Below are 22,037 nucleotides of genomic sequence, written 5' to 3'. Positions count from 1 at the left end.
GAAAGGCATCGTTTTTGACCTCAAGAATTTGGCCTCATGGCATACTACAGGTCATGAAAGGTGGATGTGGAAAGAGAAATGAGGCTCCTGGAGAGTGAGGAAGGAGAGCTAGCAGGGCTGCAGGGGGAGGGGACGGACAACAGAAGAGGGCAACAGACGGGAAGGCTGGCTGGCCCGCTGCGCGTTAGAGCGAGTAAGCGGCCACGAGAGAAGCTAGGATAGGAGCGTGCCCAGGCTGGGTTCAGAGGGCTAGAGACTATTTTAAAACAACGAACTTCAAGGGATTGCAGAACAGTGAATACAAAATGTTGCTATTGGGTGTTTTGTTTTGTTTTTGCCTTTTCACATATTTGAAAGCAAATTCTATCATATGGTCTTTCTTTTTTTGCTCAATATTATGGGTTTGAGAGACTAAAACATAAATGTAAGCTGTGATAACAAGACAGTCATCCAAAGCAACAGTCAGAAGATTCCTCCGCTGCTGACTATACAGAAATGCAATTATGGGACTCGGAGCTACGCCCCTGCCGAAAAGAGTATCTGAAAACTGCCCGGATGAAGCAAATTCTGGCCTTTCTGAGAATGTTTGGAGAAATTTTTGAAAGGCAAGACAAGACTAGCTATATTCAGACAAGTTTCCATTCGTTTCCCCCAAAAGACAGATGTTCCTTCAGGGTTCTCTTTTCCTAGACGTAGAGAAGCATTTCCTAACTCTCTACCTTAGGAAAACTATTCACAGACCTTCTCACCAACTCAGAGGAAGGGGAGGATGCCAACACTGTAATTAAGCAGAGGGAAATGGCGCTCCCACCCAAACCCAGGCCGCCTTTCTTGGGCCAGGAGGAGACAGCGGGAGTTGCAGGAAACGTGCTCTTTGGTGAGGAAGTCTCCACAGGCACTTGCACTAGGAGATTTCCAAAATAACCGGGGCTTGCTTCTTTCTTTAACAGCATCCACTCCCAACAAACTCCGACTGGATGTCTGTGCTATTCGTCTATTCCAATCTGGGATGACTTTCAATAGTTTTCTATTTTGATTAGTTAATGATTATGTTTTCTAAGTCAACATGGATGATTTCCTTTACTAACACCCAGCTTTTTCAGGACAGAAAAAGCTGCAAATCTTATCCAGTTCAATTCTTGTCACTATACATAGAAGAAAAATGAGATCCAGGGAGCCCAAAGAAGGTAACCAGGCCCCGAGACACCTTGACGGCCAGTATGATGGGGTTGAATCTTTATCAGCGGTCTCCTAGGCAGAGACTTAATCTCAAAACCATGGGTCAAAGCAGGCTTAGATCATTCAAGATCAAGGTTCTGTGATAATTACATACTTACAACTTCTTTTTCTACTTGGCATGGGGCCTCTAAACTAGCAAAATGATGAAGATGTTAGGGAAAAAAAGTTTTGGTCTGGTAATGTAACAGTGCAGACTTCAGAGTATTTATATGGGATTGGGGGTGGGGAAAATTTTTAATTTATTTTCTAAGTCAACAAGCAAACCCTACCGTTAGGCACAGAGTCAGGTCTTCTGGAAGCTGAAGTTTATCAATTTTAAGGGCACTCCTTAGGAAAAAGAATATAAAACTAAGAACAGAAATTTAGGTATGAAAGTGAGTATTTAGAATTTAGAGTGGCATCTTACAAATTCCAAATTTTAAGAAGCTGCAGATACCACAGATATAAAATTTAAAAGAAAACAAATTAACTGCTTGATAACACCTCTCAGATACATGCTACTACAGTTTTTGGTTGCATTGTCTTTAATCATCTCTTCCAATGGTATTTTGCAATATCTCGTTAGAGAAAATTTAAAATAACTCGATACTTCCTCTAGAATTGATAACCACAATTTGTAATTTATTCTTCTTTTCCCCTTCTTTCTGGATGCACTGTGTGGCATGCGGGATCTTAGTTCCCCAACAGGATTGAACTTGCATCCCCTGCAGCAGAAGTATGGAGTCTTAACCACTGAACTACCGGGGAAGCCCCTAGAATTTTTTAATTTATTCTTGAATAACTTGTAAGTATATTTTGGCTTCATAATTAACTCATGTAATTAGTATCATATGAATGTTTTGAGATGCCTCTAAATTTGGGAAAGCCTCTATATCAAGTTTCTTCTACAGATGAGATGTAATTTTCAGGGCATTGCAAGATGTCTTAAATATTCTTTACCTAGATGACACTTGTTAACTGTATTGCCAGGGTCCCTCCTAGAGCAAGAAGGCAGGCCTGTACCAGGGAGAAGCCTTGAGGTTAAGTTCTATCCACATCATGGTAAAACCACCTTGGCACACCATATATATCCCGCACCTACTTATACATCCTTGAATTCATCCTTGAATTTCCCCAGTCCTTCCAAATAAAGTGTCTGTTTTGTTCAGAATACCTAAACTCCTTGATGGCCATGATTCAGCCAGGGCTATTTCATCTGATGTGTATATTTCATTTTCTCATTAAGGTCACAAGATAGGCCTAATGTCTGACTACCTGGTGTATGGATTAAACATTCTTTTATTTAAAGAAATTAAATGGGATAACATATAAAGAAGGCAAAAGCATTAGAAAAATGTTGGCTATCACCATTATTTCTCTGAACTCCAGCACCCAGGCTATAAAGGAGGAGTGGTGTGTATCAATTGAGGTGGCCTGTTCAGTACAGCATAACACTTAGGGTCTAAGTACCCAAATCAGACCATCTTGGGTTCAACCCCAGTCTAACCATTTGCTAACTGAGTGGCCTTAGTTAATTTCCCTGATCTCTAGAAGACTTACTACGAGCTTTATAAAGTTTACCTGCCTGGAGGTTAAATAATACACAGTAAGTGCTCAATGTGGTCCAATGAGTGTAACTAAAATCATAATGTTATCAGGAAACCTGCCCATAAAGTCTCTCACATGAAGCTTCCTCAAGACGAAACACCACTGCGGGGGCTTGAGCCACTGTAAGCTACCTTAGCAAAGTTCTGCAGAGTTCAGGACCACCAGCAGTCATCCACAAAGCAGCGGAGTGAACTTCCTGCCACAGCTAATGCATCCTCCACCACAATTTACACCTTTAACAGAACAAGTGGAAAATGTTGATAACACACACCTGACTCCCTATTTTCCTTCAAAGACACTCATGTTGATTCTGCGAAGCTACCAGTTCCCAAAAATGCACAGTTTTGTGATACCATACCTTGTATGGTATCCTAAGGGCTTTTTATTTCTTTATACTGTACTGATATTCCTGTTTCTTTAAAAAGGCTTGAGAAGACCACAGCTCTCTCAAATAAAATATTTACAATAGGAGAAGAAAACATCCAGATAAGCTGCTCCGTGCCTCATGTTCCCAAGTCCAAGAGGAAACGCCAGCAAGACACTGGGAAATCTTAAAGAAGCTGTGTAAGTGAAATCCTGGCTAGAACAAGTAAAATGAATAAAGCTTAAGTTTCCTGCACGAAAAGACAAGCCATGAAAAACTGAATTTCCTCAAGGAGATACAATACTATGATTACAGCCAAACTCTTAGCCTTTTCATTAAGGAGCAATCTCTTTACTCCAGGGAAAATATGATACAATCCACAACAACTAATTTTATACCTAACACCTCAGCAAAGGCATGTGGTTTGTACAGATCCACCCCCGGCATCGGAACACCCAGGGCAGCAGCGTACTAATGGTGGCCCACAGATCACAGGTCAGAATACTGAAAGTTACAGATCACACTAACCAACTGTTCAGCAAAACAGGTTTGATCCTTCTGCCTCAGCTGACAAATGCACCTTGATAATGTCTTAGAAAAGGCCAAGTTCAACTCTCAAACTTTTGACCTGCTCAGAATCCAGCCCAGGAAATGGGGAAACACCGTCCCAGACCTGGCCAACGATCTACCTTCCTCTTTCCACTGGCTGCTCCATCAGGCACCAAGAGAGACCTTGTGACATGTAAACTCCCCAGTTTTAAGTTCACACCCCCTACATCCCATATATACACAGCTGTGCCTTCGCCACCGCTCAGGCCCACAGACCAGTGGCTACAAAGGTCCACAGGAAGATGGGCCAAAGATCCACACGAGCTGTACAAGCTGGTCCACAGCCGTCCGAGCAGCATATTCTGGGTTGCCAGGCACCTGAAACTGATCTACAAAGGGGAGACTTTGAGGAGTTCCCTGGTAGTCCAGTGGTTAAGAATCCAACTTGCAATGCAGGGGACGCGGGTTCGATTCCTGATCAGGGAACTAGGATTCCACATGACATGCAGCAACAAAGCCCACACGCCACAGCTACTGAGCCCATGGGCCACAGTTAGGGAGGCTGCGCGCTGCAATGGAAACTCCCACGTGATGCAACAAAGATCCTGCGTGCATCAACTAAGACTCAAGGCAGCCAACTAAATACATGAATATTTTTAAAAAATAAAATGGGAGACTTTGGACTCACAGGGCCAGGGGTTTCCTCATCCCATGGACAGGGGCCTGACCAGAGAAGAATAAAAGCAGTGCCCTTTAAATCCCAGGGCAGAGGCTCCTGTTGCCTGTATACTAGGCCTATATTTTAACTAAGCAGAAAAACTTGGTGAGGGGCAAATATCTTATCAAAAAAGAGCACAAATAAATTTTAAAAAGAGCTGTATAAAATAAAGGGCAGGCAACCTTCCCCAGACACAATCTCACCAGCCCACACACTTGCCCCAAGATAAGTCCATTCTAATGATCTATAGCTTCAGCCCTGAGAACAGACCTAGGAACCCTGAAGAGGCTAAGCAGGAAATCCTAAGTTGACCACAGGCAAGGAGGCAGTTGAGCGCCAAGACTGAAAATGCTGATTACAGCAAGTAAAAGAGAGATCCTTTTGGGAGGCAAAGAATATTAGCCGCCTATAAGTTTCCCAATGAGTGAGACACCAAAAATCAAGTCATCCCCCTTTGTGATCCTGGATAAATCCTACTCTTTCCACCCATTCCAGCAGCTGTTGGAGGTCTGTACACAGATGCTGGTCCTACACGCCTGGAATCTAGGGTTGGCAGAGCACATCTTGAGAGACAGTCGGCCCAAGTCCAACTACTGTCAGTGGTCAAGGGACGGGTCACCGCAGGGTGTCCCACCACTCGGACACTATTATTAGGGACGGCCGAATTTCCCTGGGCAAAGAGACTCTCCCTATCCTGATTTTCTGTAGTATGATGACAATCAGATGACAATTAGGAAGGAGGCAGATCACAGGAGCAAAGTAAATCATGGTCTCTGAGGCACTGAATGAAACAGTTCAGTTCAGTTCAGTCGCTCAGTTGTGTTCGACTCTTTGGGACCCCAAGAACCGCAGCACGCCAGGCCTCCCTGTCCATCACCAACACCCGGAGTTCACTCAGACTCACGTCCATCAAGTCAGTGATGCCATCCAGCCATCTCATCCTCTGTCGTCCCCTTCTCCTCCTGCCCCCAATCCCTCCCAGCATCAGAGTCTTTTCCAATGAGTCAACTCTTCGCATGAGGTGGCCAAAGTACTGGAGTTTCAGCTTCAACATCAGTCCTTTCAATGAACACCCAGGACTGATCTCCTTTAGGATGGACTGGTTGGATCTCCTTGCAGCCCAAGGGACTCTCAAGAGTCTTCTCCAGCACCACAGTTCAAAAGCATCAATTCTTTGGCGCTCAGCCTTCTTCACAGTCCAACTCTCACATCCATACATGACCACAGGAAAAACCATAGCCTTGACTAGACGGACCTTTGTTGGCAAAGTAATGTCTCTGCTTTTGAATATGCTATCTAGGTTGGTCATAACTTTCCTTCCAAGGAGTCAGCGTCTTTTAATTTCATGGCTGCAATTACCATCTGCAGTGATTTTGGAGCCCCCAAAAATAAAGTCTGACACTGTTTCCACTGTTTCCCCATCTACTGAATGGATATTAGATGGTAAATTCCCTTTCCTATGATATCCCTTGACTCACTCCGTAACTTCCATCTCCACACATGTTCACACAGATACACTGAGCAGAACACAAGGAAGGCGAGATTAGAAAATGCACACACACACACACACACACACACACACAGAGGCTAACTTCAAGTGGCCTTGTACAGACTCCACCTTCCCCATTTATAAAATAAAGATAATGAAACTTAGCTTCTCCATTTTTTCTGAGGATTAAATTAGATAGTAATGTCAGGCCACTGGCTCAGAGAAGCTTCTCACATGTTACTTCTCCCTTCTCCTTACTTGTCCTTGAGATGAGCTAGTGTGCCTGCTTGGCTTCCCAAACCCCATAACATGCCAGGCAAGAAGGACCATCATCGTTATCCCACCTTGGTCAGAAGCCACAAGTGCATACAGAGCAAAATATTACAAGGGAAAGAAGGAGTGTGAAACATGGTGAGCGTTCCTGCTGCTAATGCCTATCTGTTAAATCACTTCTACTGAAAATCATGAGTTATTCTGGAATGCTACACCAAAGGCCCCAAAGGGCAGGAGCCAACAAGGTGACAGAGTTATGTTTTTCTGTGGAAATTGGCTAAATAATGCCATGCTGCAGCCAGGAAGGACATTTCCTCCACACCCTATTTTAAAGTGTTTTGGTGGTTTGCATCAGACCTAAATAAGAGCGACACTGCTCTTCTGCAGACAGCAGCTGCCCCAGGGCCACACTTCCCTTAGACAGACTCTGCTTCACTGCTTAAAAACCCAAACAGAAGACCCTGATGAAAAAAGAAACTTCAAAGCTAAATTTAGATTTCTGCACTTCATTTTTAATGAAAGTCTCCTTTCGACAATTTTCTAGAAAAAAAAAAAGGAGGGGGGGAATGGATTTGTATTTCTAGTATTCAGTGGAAACTATCTTTGGGAGAAAGTTGGAAAAAGTTTTGCAATGGCTTTGAATGCTCTACACAAATTCAATTGAACAGCTAAAGAGGCTGGTTTAGCTTTCCTCCATGTTTGTCAGAAGTTAAAAGCAGCTTTTCCAATAGATCATCAGAATAAAAGGACCAACGACACAGTATAAAACAGCAAAATTGCCTACTAAGATCAGAGCCAAACTATTCTCACTAAAAGTAAAGATTTGACCATTCAGACCAAGCACCCAATAAACAGTGACTGCCTGGGTGTGAACATGCCCGCCCGGCCTGCCCTGCCTCCCGGAGGATGACGTGGAGGCTCAGTGCAGCGTCTCCTGGGTGCTAAGTGATGCACCAGGTGTTGCTGGAGACCCTGGAAGTCAGAAAAACAAGTAAGACAAACCCACTGCCTTCGAGAGAGTCCCATAGAGAATTCTGCCTTACTGCTGTTACCAGAGAGGCCTGCCCCCTGGAGGGAAACTTTCGCTCCACCCAGGGCACTGAAAGCAGGTTTGCTTAAGATGACCCTTGAGGTAAGTCTTAAAAGATGACCGTAAATTATCCAAGGCAGCAGGAGTTCCAGACAGCAGCTTGAACAAAAGTGGGGTGACCCAACTGAGGGCCTGGAACAAGGCAGGCATACAAAAGCATGGATCAAAGAAAAACCTATGTTCAGAGGGACAGTGGAGGGAATGGAAGGAAACACTCAACACTCACCAAAGTGGGCTTCTGACAAAGGGGTCTAGGGTCCATAATGCTTCCTAGGACCCAGGGTTAGAATATGTATCCTTCTCTGGGTCTCAACACACTCCTGTATCTTAGACTCAACAGAGGCAAAGACCAGGCCTGTCTTATTTACTCAAGATGCTGTTTCCAGGTCTGAGCCACCTGCCTGGCACCAAATGACATTATAAATACTGTTAAGAAGGAAGAAAGGGTGATGGACATTTTCTGCAACAGCACCAATGAAGTGTCATTCTTAATTGGAAAAACAGGGTTTAAAATTTTTTTTTTAAGTTGTGTTGATAATGGAAATGGAGACCATGTAGCAGGGATGCTGGTTCTACAGACAGCAGTGTTTCAAGGTGGGGTGCTACCCTGAAAAAAAGACCAGGAATCCAAAACATGATGCGCATCTTATAAAAACCATAATTGCTTAAAAATAAGATGCCATTAATGCAAGTGACCTAGAGGTAAGAAACGTGCTTTCTGGGGACAAAAGCAAATAGATCAAATTCTAGGCCTAGTGGTTTCCAGAACCCTGACAAAATCAGCAGTGATTTGGGAAAAGAAATGTATCTGTACTGACATTTTCATCAACACTGAGTCCTCTACAAGGGTATCCTGTTAGGTATTTGAAAAGTAAAAGTTATATTTTTCAGATCTGAAGAGTTTTCAGACATTTAAAGTTCTCCTCCGAAGAGCAATTACTTAATTTGAGGCATTTAGGATAAGTGAGTCTACTAAGTCAAAAACAAAAACTCAGATACCTTTCAGTATATAGCTTAGTGAAGTCTGTCCGCGTACTGAAATCCTCGGCTCACCTGTCAATATCCTAAACATAAGATGGAATTTTTTTTTAAGTAACCCAAGAGAAGGCTATAAAAAATCTTATTTCTTCCCTTACTATGCATTAAGATACTTTGAAAAATGTCACGACAGGTTACTAATTATGTTAGGAAAATCCTAAAACTACTGACTTCCATGGAAAATTAAATACAAGTAGAATTAGGTTTCCTATCTTGATTATAGCTACCTTTGACCTTTAACTATCTTCAAAAATGTAACTTCAAATGAATACCTATTACAAGGGTTAAACCATTTTGTGGCTTTAATTCCATAAAAATATGAAATCTGTGGGTTTTGTAATGCTGTTTAAAAGCCCAAATAAAAAGCCAGTTGGCTTTTAAGCTAATTGTTTAAAAGTGTGTATATAGATGAACTGAGACTGACTCATGAACTACTGAGTCTGGAATTTGCAAATCATAAATCTGATCCTTGTAAACAAACCCGAACAGAATCAGGGCCCACTAATTTCCTTCTTTCATAAACTGAAACAAAAGTTTTAATGATTTCTAATGTAAACTGAGAACTAAGGGTGCCATTTAAAATATTAGCAAAATATAACTTGGTTTTTTAAGAGTCTGGGGTATAATCAGAGAGTCAAACATTCTGGTACTGCAATATAAGAATAAAACAGTGGACTGTTAGTAAACTGTAGAACTCAAATTTGTGTTAGGATCTTTTTGTTTACAATATTGCTTCTTCCTCATTCTATTAAAAACTCCCATCTCCATGCCACCTTCAACATAAAACATAAATCTTAAAAGTTGTCAATCCACTTCAAGTACTATGGAATGTCCTATGTAGAAACTCCTCCATATTTCTTCCAGACAAAACCAAAAGTGGTCTGCCTCTGGCCCTTGGTAAACAGAACGTGTCCTCAAGAGTGAAGAGGGCTGTCCGATCCTCTACATTTCATCCCTAATCCACGCAGGGCATCTCCAAGTTATCAAAAGGAAGGAGAGAGACATAAGATGATAAAGATGAAGGGAACTAAAATGATCCAGACCTAACCACGTCCTTTCACAGATGAGGAGACTGAGGCCCACGAAGGTCCAAAGACTCTGGGTCTGTTACCAGATCCCAGATGCATATACTCAGTTCTGTAGCTAAGAGTTGCAAAATTTCTAACTGTCGAGGTCTCAGGGATTGGATACTTTCCATAACAAATCCTTAAGAGCGCAATTTCTGCATTTTTCTCCTCGCAAAACCCTCTAGACATCAAGATCAGGTGGGCAGGGGGATTTAAGATTTTAACCCCTCTGTTTCCACCAAACCACTGCAGAGAGCCTTCAAGCCCGGAAGGAGGGGCTGTCCTGCTCTGGGCAACATCTCAGGCACCCAGCACCTAGCGGGCACTCAGTAAACACTCCGCCTTTCACCTGACAAGCCCCCGCTCTGGCCTCATCCATGCCTACCCCAAGTGGAACCAGACAACTTTCCTTTGGCAATCGCTCTCTTCCTCGAAACTTTGCTAGTTACTCCGGGCCAAGAGGCCGGTCCGGGGGCATGTGACCCTGGGAAGGAGCAGAGAATAGGGGACCCTGCCCTTTTGGGGAGCTGGGCCACCCCGGGCCCGGACCAGGTGTGCCCGCCGCTCACTCCGAGGCCCGCCGCGTCCTGCCTCCACCGATCACCAACTTCTCAAACTTCCCTTTCCGGGGGTGGGGGCGGCCCGGGACGCAGCGCCCTTCCTGCCCGCACAAAGGGGACCCGGCGCCCTGCGCGCCCCCCACCGAAGCCACTTTCCTGGCCTTTGGAAAGAAAAGCCCACCCGTCCCAGCACAAGGCACCGGGGTACGGGGACCCAGGCCACGTCCCGGCTTCGGCCCGCCTCCCAGGCCGACTGTCAAGCGCAGCCCGGAGGGGACCCGGGGACCCCGGCGCCAAGTCCAGGCGGGGAGCCACTCACCCGACTTGGGAACGTGCGGCGGGATCGTGCTGGCGATGCGCGTCCACAGGACGACGTGCAGCGGCCACAGGCCCCCGAGCAGCCCCCGGCCCATGGCAGCCCCCGCCGCTCCTCATAGACCGGCCCGAGCGCGTACGCCGCGCCTCCGCGCCCTCCGGACCCGCGCCGGGCGCCCAGCAGCGGTGCGGCCAGATGTGGCGCCGCGGGCCGCGGGGAGGGTGGCGGCGGGCGAGGCGCGGGGGGCCCCGGTGGCCGAGGGGAGCGGAGCTGGAGGCCGGCCCGGCCGGCGGGTGCGCGCGCGGAGTGTCGTCGGGCCCGGCGTGCGAGTGACTCACGACTTCGCCCGGGCGCCGCGGGGGAAACAGGAAACTCCTCGCCAACAGCTGGGCAGGACCTCTCGCCGCCCGGAGCCTGCTCCCCAGCTCGGCTCCCGGCCCTCGCCCTCTCTCGCAGCTGCCAATCACGGCCCCGGGACCGGCCCCTCCGGGGCTTTGGCAAACTTTCAGCGGCCCCTCGCTGCCCTCCACGTTCCCCGCTCCGAGGACTGCTGAGCAATAAGCGCACAAGTTCCAGAAAGTCACTGAACGCAGGGTGTATATGCACTCTCCAGAGCACCCCCAACCAGCATCCTCCCACTTCCCTACAACCCTCTTCGGGCTGCTTCTAAGTGCCTCAGAGCGGGGTTTTCAAACTTCAAGTGGCAAGAGTAGATGCTGAAATCGGAGTTGTTAGCACAGTTTTTTTTCCCCCCAATAAAGTAGTATTTCCTCATTAGACTTTTGTTTCAATTAATTGTGTTTGCCTACATCGTCACATTGTAAAATGTTTATCTTACTGCAGGTGGAAAACTTCAGTGTGCCCCTGAAAATCGTGTTAAAAGGCGGCTTCTGCTTCAGCATGTCTTAAGAGGCATTATTTCTGATGAGCTCTTGGGTGATGCCTCCCAGTTGGAATCGCCTCTTTCTTTCTGGGAGTGACTCAGTGAGCAATTAATACAAGCCATCACAGAGTGATCATTGTAATGGGAAATGTTACCTTCAGAATGTATCAGGTAGGGCAGAAAGTGTGAGAGTAAAAGTGGCCTGGGGTCAGCTAAGTGCCAGGGTTTGCCTTCCAGCACTGTGATAGGACAGGACCCTGACCGCCTCCCTGCAAAAGGGGACATGAGTGAGAGAGCAGAACGGGATGAACTTCCAACTTCCCCATCTCGGTTTGGTGGTCGTTTGCCCCCAAACAATCCTGGTGTATATTTGCTTCAAAGTTGAATTATTAGAAGGCCCCCCTTCTCTTCCCCATGTGTCCTGGTTAGATATGCTCACCCTACTTCTAGCCCTGAAAGATTTAGATTCAGTACAGCCCTCTGGTCAGGAGATCTTCCAGGAGGTTACACAATACAACTCTTTTATCTGAGAGAAAGCTTGTTTGCAGAGGCAGGTGGCCAGCCTTACTGGGAATAAAGGCAACTAGCTCTCCCTGGAAACCCAACCCTGCCATCTTCCCTGTCAACCTCAAGAGTTCTTTTGCGTGATCCTGGAATAAACTTAAGTCTTGTCACCACTGCTCCACCCAGCATGGAAGCTGCCTCTGCATGCATCTTTTAGGAAAAGTCCACTTCCTAGCTCTAGACTTTAGGATGCAGGAAGTGGGATGAAATCAGTAGGGCTGGGCATCTTCCTTCCCACCAACGGCCTGGCCAAAGCCACTTGAGTGATGGAGAAAAGTTGAGTTCAAAATCTGTTTCTCCTGTTTCCTCCACAGTCGCCACCCAGGCCACCACCATCCCTTGAGTTGGAGTTTCCCCATCCATGCATCCCCAGTCAGGGCCATTCTGGGCCTTTTCACTCTATTTCTCAAATTAGAGTGGAAGTCAATTTTCCAAAAGGCAAACCTGATTGTCCCAACCCTTCTATTAAAGTCATTTGAAGACCTCCCACAGCTCTTGAGCTAGAGGATAGGAGCCAAGCTCCTTTAAGGTGCCCTGGAGCCAATTCCTCTCTTGTGACCTTCCCGGGTTTCTCCTCTTCCACTGAGAGCATCTCTAAATTCCTAGAACTTGCTCGGAGTGTGTTCCTCCCCACTCCACCAGAGGGATGTGCACTCCCCTTCTTCTGCTTCCTCTGTTCTCCCTTCCACCCAGCCTGCTCCTGGTCTCCCTGGGTGAATCCTGACTTCCTTGATGAGCAAGCTTTCCCCACCCTCCATTTTATTATAGATTCACTCGGCACCATAGGCCTCTCCTTTTTAGCACTTACTACACCTGCAGTTTTATAATAATTTGTGTCATTTTTTTCCTTTTTATTCTCCCAATTCATGTCCAAATTTCTCGAGGACAGGAATTATATATCTTTTCCTCCACTCACTATTGTATACTTAGGACCTAGCACAGAATAGGTGTTTAAGAGACATTTGTTATGTGAATAAATGAATGAGGTAATCAAGATTCAGAAGAAAACTGTACTTAATCATCCTATTTAATCTCTCGGGACAAGGCATTCTATTACCTAACAAACTGAGATATAAACAAGCTAGATTTTAGCTGAGGATGATGTCATACTACTTCCTTTTCTTACAAATGGAGAAGTATGTGGTTTTGTTTTTTCTTTTTTTCTAAACTCACCCAAGTTCCTCTGGCCAGTATACATACACTCACTTCCTTACTCCCAGAAACACAGTGAGGCAAATAAATGCCCAATCAATTCCAAAGGCCTTCTTTTCTATATTTATTGCATGCAATGAACAGATATTCTACATTGAGGCCAGGTTTAAGGTATTTGAATCCAGGATGGAATATTTAACTGGTGATCTCTGTCATTGTATATGATTAATGCTGGTTTTAATTTTGTTTGCCTTTAACATTTCTGATGTCATCCTCAATCCCCTGTGAAATTGAGAGTCTGAATTCAGCATTGCCAAGTGCAGACTCATCTTTCAGAAACCACTGAGGTGAAATCAGAGTCATGTAAACTCACGTATACTGCAATTTGACAATCTTACATATCTGTCAATATGACCTTTCTTTGGGGATTCTCACTGTAAGAACAGTCTGATACCCTTAAGCCATGGTCCTCTCACACAGTTGCATATTTAACTTAATGTCATCTACTGTGCATTCACACAAGCAGTTAAGATCCAGTTGCAAAAACTAGGCCTTTTACAGATGGAAACAAAAACTAAAAGTATGACTCCTGGCTTGAAAAACAAGGAGGGGGAGTTTTCTCTGGTTGTCTAGTGGCTAAGACTCCGAGCTCTCAATACAGAGGGCCCAGGTTCAACCCCTGGTCAGGAAGCTAGATCGCACATGCAGCAACTAAGACCAGCACAGCCAAGTAAACAAACAAATAAATAGAAGACTGGAGGAACTATGTTAGAGAAGGAAAACAAGGGGGAAAATTTTATGTTCTGATCAAATTGAAAAACAGTGAAAACCAACTTGAACAAAAGTTACACAGCCTGCATATCTTCGTTTTCCAGCTTTACAAACTCTGAACATAAACACAGAAAACAACTGGACTGGATCAAAATGTGGTTACTGCAAGTCTTGCATCTCCCAGCTGTGATGAGGCAAGAACTTTCCACTCCTCTGAACTTTCTGACATGCAGCTGTTGAGGTTACTGGAACTAAAGCAGTGGTCAGGGAAATTCCTCTCCACGTACCTTGGCCATTCTGCATCCTCAGCTCTTACCTCTGGACCAACTTTCCTTCCATTGTGAAGTTGACCAATAGCACTGAGACAGCAGTGAATGCGTGAGGGACACCCAGCCTCAGTCCGTCCAGGATGCTACCTCCTCCAGGAAACATTGTGATTCCTCCGAGCCTAATGCCATCCCTCCTCCCCCAGGGAGAACCCTAGGAGCATTTAGTTTATTTAACCTATCAGGCTTTCCTGCTGGCTCAGTGGTAAAAACTTTGTCTCCCAGTGCAGGAGACTCGGTTCGATCCCTGGGTTGGGAAGATCCCCTGGAGGAGGAAATGGCAACCCACTCCGGTATTCTACCCTGGGAAATGCCATGGACAGAGGAGCCTGGCAGGCTACAGTCCATGGGGTCTCAAAAGAGTCCGACACGACTGAGCGACTAAACAACAACGATGACCTATTTTTAAAATGTTTTGTCCCATTTTGACATGGAGCATATTCATTTATTTGGAGGAATTCTAACCCACCAATTACAAAATCTTTGCAAGCACAGATTTTTCTCAGCTGTGAACCCAACTCTGTGCCCTACAGTATTCAGTGCATGTCCGTCGTATTTCTCGACTCCATTTTCATTTCCTTGTTTGCAGTTCTCCAGATATTCACAGAAACTGCAATTCTGCCACGTTTACAGAAACCATGAACAGCTTCTTTTGGAGACAACAAAACCCTTTAAAATCACAGAAGTAATATATGTTAATTTTAGGTAGAAAAATTCTGAAATACAGATAAGTCAAAGGCAGAAAATGAAAAGGATCCTTAACCCTGTCACCCAAAGATAATCCCTTAACTTCTGGAGCATGTCCTCACAGTATTACTCTACTTTTCACCTTGCAGGTAAGCACACATAAGCAACTGAGGCTCAGAAAGACTGTATTTGGCCAAGGTTGCAGAGTAGTATGGAGAAGGCAATGGCACCCCACTCCAATACTCTTGCCTGGAAACTCCCATGGAAGGAGGAGCCTGGTGGGCTGCAGTCCATGGGGTCGAGAAGAGTTGGACACGACTGAGCAACTTCACTTTCACTTTTCACTTTCATGCATTGGAGAGGGAAATGGCAACCCACTCCAGTGTTCTTGCCTGGAGAATCTCAGGGACGGGGGAGCCTGGTGGGCTGCTGTCTATGGGGTCTCACAGAGTTGGACACGACTGAAGCGACTTAGCAGCAGCAGCAGCAGAGTAGTAAGGACCAGAGCCCAGCTGTGAAAGAGGCTTGTCCAGCTCTGGAGTCTCCACTCTAGGGTAAGCTGATCAGGTGGTTGATCTACCTGCACTCTGTATTCTGAGAAGACTCTGGAAGGATCAGCGCCACCCTTTGCTGTTGCTTCCTCATCTCTTACTCATTAATCAGCCTCTGCAGCCCCCGCCCCCCGTCCGGTGGAAACTCCTTTTGTTTGACTCACATCTTGGTCTGCAACCAATGCACCCCGTAGGCACAATTCAGTCAGAATCTTGTCTAACGCTGTAGACACTTGCACATCTTCTCCTTCCTTTGACTGCCGTGTTGCTTCTGTATCCCCATGGTACTGACTGAATTGTATCCCCAACATTCACAGGTTGAAGCCCTACCCTACAACATGACTGTCTTTGAAGGTAGGATCCCGACCCCCTGTGACCAATGTCCTCAGAAGGAGAGGATGTTGCTGTGAATACACAGAGAAAAAGCCATGAGCACTTACAGCGAGGAGGCGGCTGCCTGGGAGCCAAGACGACAGGCCTCAGCAGAAACCAAACCTGCCACCACCCTGACTTTGGACTTCTAGCCTGTTGAACTGTGAGATATAGATTTCTGTTGGGTAAGCCATGGAGTCTGCAGTATTTTGCTATGGCAGCCCTAACAAACTAGTCCACCCCACTTTCTGCCTGCTTCTCCAGCTGCTCCTTCTCAGTATCTTCACAGGTTTGTTTCCGTCCAGTCATCACTGGTCGGTGCTGGTTCTTACGATGCTTGTTCTCTGCCCCTTCTCTCGTTCCTTCTGTGGAACACAGCTATTTCTATGACTTTCCTAATCTATGTTCCCAAATCTAATTATCAAGCTCTGGTTTCTCACTGAAGCTACAATTATTCCAACTGCCTACTCGACTCTCTTCATGGGTGTTCCACTGGTACCACACGCTCATTATTCTAAAATTGGACTCCAGAATATCTGTCCTGTGGTACATTTCCAATATGAAGAAAAGGCTCTATCTTTCATGGGTAACCCAAGCCAGAAAGATAAAAATCAGCCAAGAGTTTGCCTCTATTTTGCCCCCCAGAACCAACTGGGAATTAGGATCTTTTTATTTTCTAAATACTGAGTCTGTTCCACTCCCATCCTCAACACCGGCGTTATTTTAGTTCTATCTCTCATTACTTCATAGAGTCTTATGTCAGTTTCCTAATCTTTTCACCTCTTCAATCTCACCCATTCTACTACATTCTTCACTGCTACCAAAATGTTCCCCCACCGAAATTACAACAATAACAATCACATTTAAAATTATCCAGTGGCTTCCTCTTGCCTTCAGGATAGAATTTCAGCCTACTGTCCATCCATTTACTCGACCAGCAATTGATTCTCTGCTGCTGCTACTGCTGCTAAGTCGCTTTAGTCGTGTCCAACTCTGTCCAACCCCATAGACAACAGCCCACCAGGCTCCCCTGTCCCTGGGATTCTCCAGGCAAGAACACTGGAGTGGGTTGCCATTTCCTTCTCCAATGCATGAAAGTGAAAAGTGAAAGTGAAGTCGCTCAGTCATGTCCGACTCTTCTCGACCCCATGGACTGCAGCCTACCAGCTCCTCCATCCATGGGATTTTCTGGGACCCAAATACTCTTTAAGCACTGAAGATATGAGGACTCAGAAAATGTAATCCTAGCTTTAGTTGAAGGGCATTAGGCTGTCTTTATGATCTAATGTGAAACATATATAAGTAAACACACAATATTAATAAATCTGATAATATGATTAGCACAGTGGTGATGAGCTCCAAGTACCATGGGGAGCAGACAGGCAACAGAGGCCATCGATCTAGCTTAAGAGTAAGAGAAGGCCCAGGGGAAGAAATGCCTTTTGAGCTGAATCTTGAAGGATGGTCAGGTGAAGGCATAAGGAAAGATGTTACAGGTACACGGAATGGCAGCATGAAGACAAGATGTGTAACCTTGGAGTGCATAAGGACAGGCAAAGATTTCAGAATGCTAGATTATAAATATGAGGGGATTTTAGATGGAATGTTTTGGCCCCAATTCTGCATACCTCCTGCAATTAGATCTGTATGGCTCTTCTCACTAGAGGCAAAGAGTTCTTAAAGTCAAACAGTGGTCTGAGGCTTGTTATGTGGATGGTAAATATATAATGTGAATATTACAGTGTTATCTGAAGTTATATGCAATTATGTAACTGTTCTACAATGTTGGTTGTAGTATATAAGCTGTATATAAGCAGTTACAGAACGTGGCCAACACTGTTACTTGCTTTGTACAAAATCTATTCTCCCCTTTCCATACTGCGCTCAGAAATCCAATTTTGATTAGGATGTGACTTTAACTACAACTTAGGGAAAGGACTCATCCTTTTTAACGGTAGATATATGATCCAATTTTGCACAAAGACATGTAAGAAGAAATCCGATCGGGGCTTATGAGAAAGATTTTTTCTTTATGTGACTACAGAGGAGTGCCCAAAGAAAGCAACATGCCCCTCACCACTTCCGTCTCCTACCTTTGGACCTGATGAGCAGAGACTGACACAGAGGTGATGCTGTGACCTTTCAACAATGAGAGGGATGCCAAAGGTATCACGGTAGAACCAGTGAGTCAATAGGGCAGCTACCTCCATATGGATGTTACCTGACTGAGGTAGCCAAGCCCTCAGAATTGGCTGTGACTCCTTCCTCCCCGCACTGGACCCACACGTTGCTTCCTGCATCCAGAGGTAAGATGGGGTCTGTATTCTATTTTCCCTCTCCTTTAAAGGGTTGGTTTTGTATCTTACTTTCACCAACAGAATATGATGGAAATGACACAACACCAGTTCAAGGACTAGTCTCAAAGGGGACTTCCTCTCTCAGAAATGAGTCACCAGGTTAAGAAGTCTACATACCCGGAGACTGTCATGCTCTGAGGAAGCCCAAGCTAGCCACGTGAGACCACATGGAGAAAGAGACCCCCAGCCAGGCACCAGCTATCGCAGCAGCCTGGCAGAAGCACCAGACATCTGAGTAATGAAGCTATCGTGAATGTTCCAGCCCCAGAAAATGCAGAGGGAATAGGCTCAGTGAGTTCAATCCAGATGGCAGAACCATGAGACATAATAAACTGATATTATATAAGTCATTAGTTCCAGACAAAATCATTCCTAACTAATACCAGAGAAGTTCACTGATGATAAGGAAAGAGGAAGATGGTCTAGTCACCATATGGCTATTAATCTGTGTACCAAATACGAATCATATCAACTATGAATTAAGAACTGTAGAATTTCTCCAATTATCTTGTGAATTACACATTTATGTATTTGTTCTCATAAATACATATGAATATGCATTTGTATGTTCATTATATGTTGCAGACATGTAAATGTAGCAAAATTTTGAGAGTTTTGTTTTAGCAGTTCTCCATTTTCACACATTAATAAGGCATTTCACAACCCCAAAGGGGGGACTTCCCTGATGATCCAGTGGCTAGGACTCCGTGCTCCCAGTGCAGGGGACCCAGGTTTTATCTCTGGTTGGAGAGCTGGATCCCACGTGCCCCAAATAAAAGATTTCACATGCCATAGCTGAGACCCGGAGCAGACAATAAAAATAAGTATTAAGTGTCGTGGTCCAGGCGCGACTTGGAAAAGAATTTCCAGACCTGAGACTGAATGAGAGGGAAATAAAGTTTATTAGAGTGGGAGACACTGTTAGAAGAGCAGGCCAGCTCAAGGGAGAACCGACATTGAATGGGGGTCCTTCGTCCACTTTTATACCCGGGGTACAAGGAGTGGGATAGGGGTCTTGAGGGTCATTTGCTTATTGGATGAGGCAGGTATACAGGGTGGGCAGAAGAGTAAGGCAAATACCTCCTCCCTATGGGGTAGGAGGGGAGACAGGTTACACTGTTCCATTAATAGTTACAACGTGGAGGAGGGAAGGACGAGAAGGGTCTGGTTTTTCCATTCCTGCATTCCAAAATGCAGGAACAAGAGGTGTTCCTTGTTCCAAAAACCCTTCTTGGTTTAATCTGCTCTTTTGTCCTTGGGTCACCACATGCCCCTTTTGATACCCTGCTCATCTCTAACTATCTACTTATTTCCCTTCTCAGGCATTTGGGAACCCAGTCTCAAAGGAAAAGAGGCGATGACCACTCTGGCTTCTTTCGGCTGTACTGGGCATCGTGGGGCTCTGGGTTCCCTTTGCCTGCTCTCTGTCAGGATGCATTTACAGAGGGAGATGAGAGTCCATGGAATGATAAGGAGACTTGTTTTAGCACTGTCTGGGTGTTGGCCAGGGAATATTCTTGTCAAACTATCACTTGGATATTTGTTGTATTCTAGAAGAAACAAACTTAAAAAGAAAGTTAAAGATATTTGGCCCAAAGATTAATAGAAAAGCTGCTCAGGGCTAGCCAGGAGAACCACGCCCAGACCTGGTTCGTGACATTAGTGTTTCTCTAGGTACAAGAAGATGCAAAGATCTGGGCTCATAAAATCTTTACTTGAAAACATCTGAGTATTCGAAGGCCGGTTCTTCTGGGTTTTTTCCAGAGCACAGGGTGCCTTGTTTCTGATCTCCATCCTGAGCTCCTTTCAGGGGGTGTTGAAGGTCAGGAGCTTACAGTGGTCATGATGTAATCTTTGCAGAGGCAGCTGGTGAATGCCCACTTCCAGTCCCTTTCCAGCCCCATATTTGACCATGCTTTGGGGGCATTTCCTGGCTACTGTGTCCCTCGGGTCTAGGAAGGCTCATTCCCAGGTTTAACGAAGATTCCATTGACAGGCCACTCTGTGTGCTGTTATTGGACCAGGCATTGTGAGTAGCAAGTCTCTGGACCATTCCTGTTTTACTAGCCTCTTGGTCCAGGAAAATACTGCTGTTGCTTCTTCCCATATCTAGAGTTATATTATTATAATCATTGATCTCATATGGAACTGCATATCAGCATTTTATCACAGGCTCAGGCACACATTTGGTAATGTAAGAAACAATCTTCTGAAACAAGTGACATAGAAAATAGTATAGTAAGCAGTTATTAGTAAGGTCACAAGCAAGATTTTAAGTCAAGAACCTTCATTAGGTAGAGCCCAGTATACCCCAGGTCATCTGACTTCACTTGTTAAATGCCTATAGCCTGGTGTTAATCTCCTGGGTGTACATCACAGAGCATCTGATCTTTATCTGAAGATTGGTAACTGTCTTAGAAATGAGTCTTAGTAAACACTAGACCTTAATTAACAAAACTAGAAACTTAGTTTAACAATGTACAAAACTTAGTATTCAGTGAAACATGATTTTTTTCATTATGAGGGCATTAACCCTGTAGCCAGGGAAGGCTTTAACCCATCAAATAAAAATGAGGTTTGTCAGGGAGCCGGGAAAAGCCAAGCAGCTGTCTTGGATTTCCCATAGCCCTGACTCTTTGATTTACAGCTACTGTTCACCCATTTTTAATTCCCCCATTTAGGAGTAGACTGTTGCCATGTTTTAAGGACATCAGGATAGCAAAAGTTTAACCGTGAGGGCTTATTTTTTGTGGAAGCAGAATGAGCTTTGTCTACATGTACCATAACCTTAAAAAATGCTTCTTTACTTTACCAAAATAACAAAAGATTTAAAAAACAAATATAAATCACTTAAAGGCAAAGAAATTAATAATCTGTTATTGAAAGCTGCATTCTAATAAAACTTTGTTCTCTTAACATAGAGCGTAGACTAAATTACAGTCTGTTACCAGTTTACCAGAAAACTAATAAGCAAAATTTGTTTATTGGTTAATCTCAGAAAAGTCTTTTCCATAAATCTTGAAAGTAGCAGTATCCTTGCAAAGGCATCAGAGAGAAACCATATAGGGCTTCCCTCATAGCTCAGGTGGTAGGAAGGAAGATCTTCCTCCGCTGTGTCAGGAAGATCCCCTGGAGAAGGGAAAAGCTACCCATTCCAGTATTCTGGCCTGGAGAATTCCATTGACTGTATAGTCCATGAGGTCGCCAGAGAGAGTAGACTAAATTACAGTCTGTTACCAGTTTATCAGATAACAAACAAGCAAAATTTGTTTATTGGTTAATCTCAGAAAAGTCTTTTCCATAAATCTTGAAGTAGCAGTATTCTTGCAAAGGCATCAGAGTGAAATCCTATAAGACAAGTTTAAAATCTGATTAAATTGCAATTGCCTGAGTAGCCTAGTCATTGCTGTAATATGTAACACTTTAATATGATAACTAGAATTATAATTGACCATATTTTATCAGGGCATATAAGATCTATATGAATTCCACATAATTTCAGAATATCTGTATTAGTAACATCAACCATACAGTATAACCTGAGAAGATTTATCATCCCTTCAACAGTACTTCCCATTTAATTTAACATGTCCAATGAACCCAGGTAGTCTAATAGCTCTTTGGGATGTCTCAGGGGCCCTGTGAAGCATCCCAAAGTCAGCTAGAAGTCAAGTTATTTAGGAAGTTTTGTCAATAAATAGCAAAAGGGTTTGTAACACTCAGTCAGATAGAATCATATAGATCACTGTGAAACTATATATCCACTTAGCCAAAGTAACAAAGAAGATTTCAAAGGTAAACATAGAACAGATCACTCCAGAAGTAAAGAAACTTAAAATCCATTATCAAAGGCAGTTCAACATCTCAAGAAAACTTGTATTTATGTGCAAAACTCTTGCCTTGGGGTCTACTTTCCATAAAATCTTATCACTTTCTGCACCCATTACTTTGTTCTCCCATCCTGAAACAGTCACCTGTAAGTCAGACCTACTTCCTTTTCTCTTCATAAAATGTGATTCCATTCCTCACACCTTCTTTACTGAAAATACACATCCTACTTTCCTTAAGCAACCAAGAACTGACC

General features: G+C 44.5%; 1 protein-coding gene across 1 annotated transcript in view; it reads right to left on the bottom strand.

Annotated features, from left to right (window-relative positions):
• The window catches only part of TGFBR2 (transforming growth factor beta receptor 2), a 92,650-nt gene extending 81,759 nt beyond the window's left edge, over positions 1-10,891 (bottom strand). Inside the window, exon 1 of the mRNA XM_070359730.1 lies at positions 10,294-10,891. Coding sequence (XP_070215831.1) covers positions 10,294-10,387 — 94 coding nt within the window. The 5' untranslated portion in view covers positions 10,388-10,891. The remainder of the gene's footprint in view (positions 1-10,293) is intronic.
• Positions 10,892-22,037: the final 11,146 nt, after the last annotated feature.

This window comes from Bos mutus, chromosome 22 (genome assembly GCF_027580195.1).
Source record: "Bos mutus isolate GX-2022 chromosome 22, NWIPB_WYAK_1.1, whole genome shotgun sequence".
Taxonomy (NCBI): Eukaryota; Metazoa; Chordata; class Mammalia; order Artiodactyla; family Bovidae; genus Bos; species Bos mutus.
This window is presented reverse-complemented; position numbering and strand designations above follow the sequence as displayed.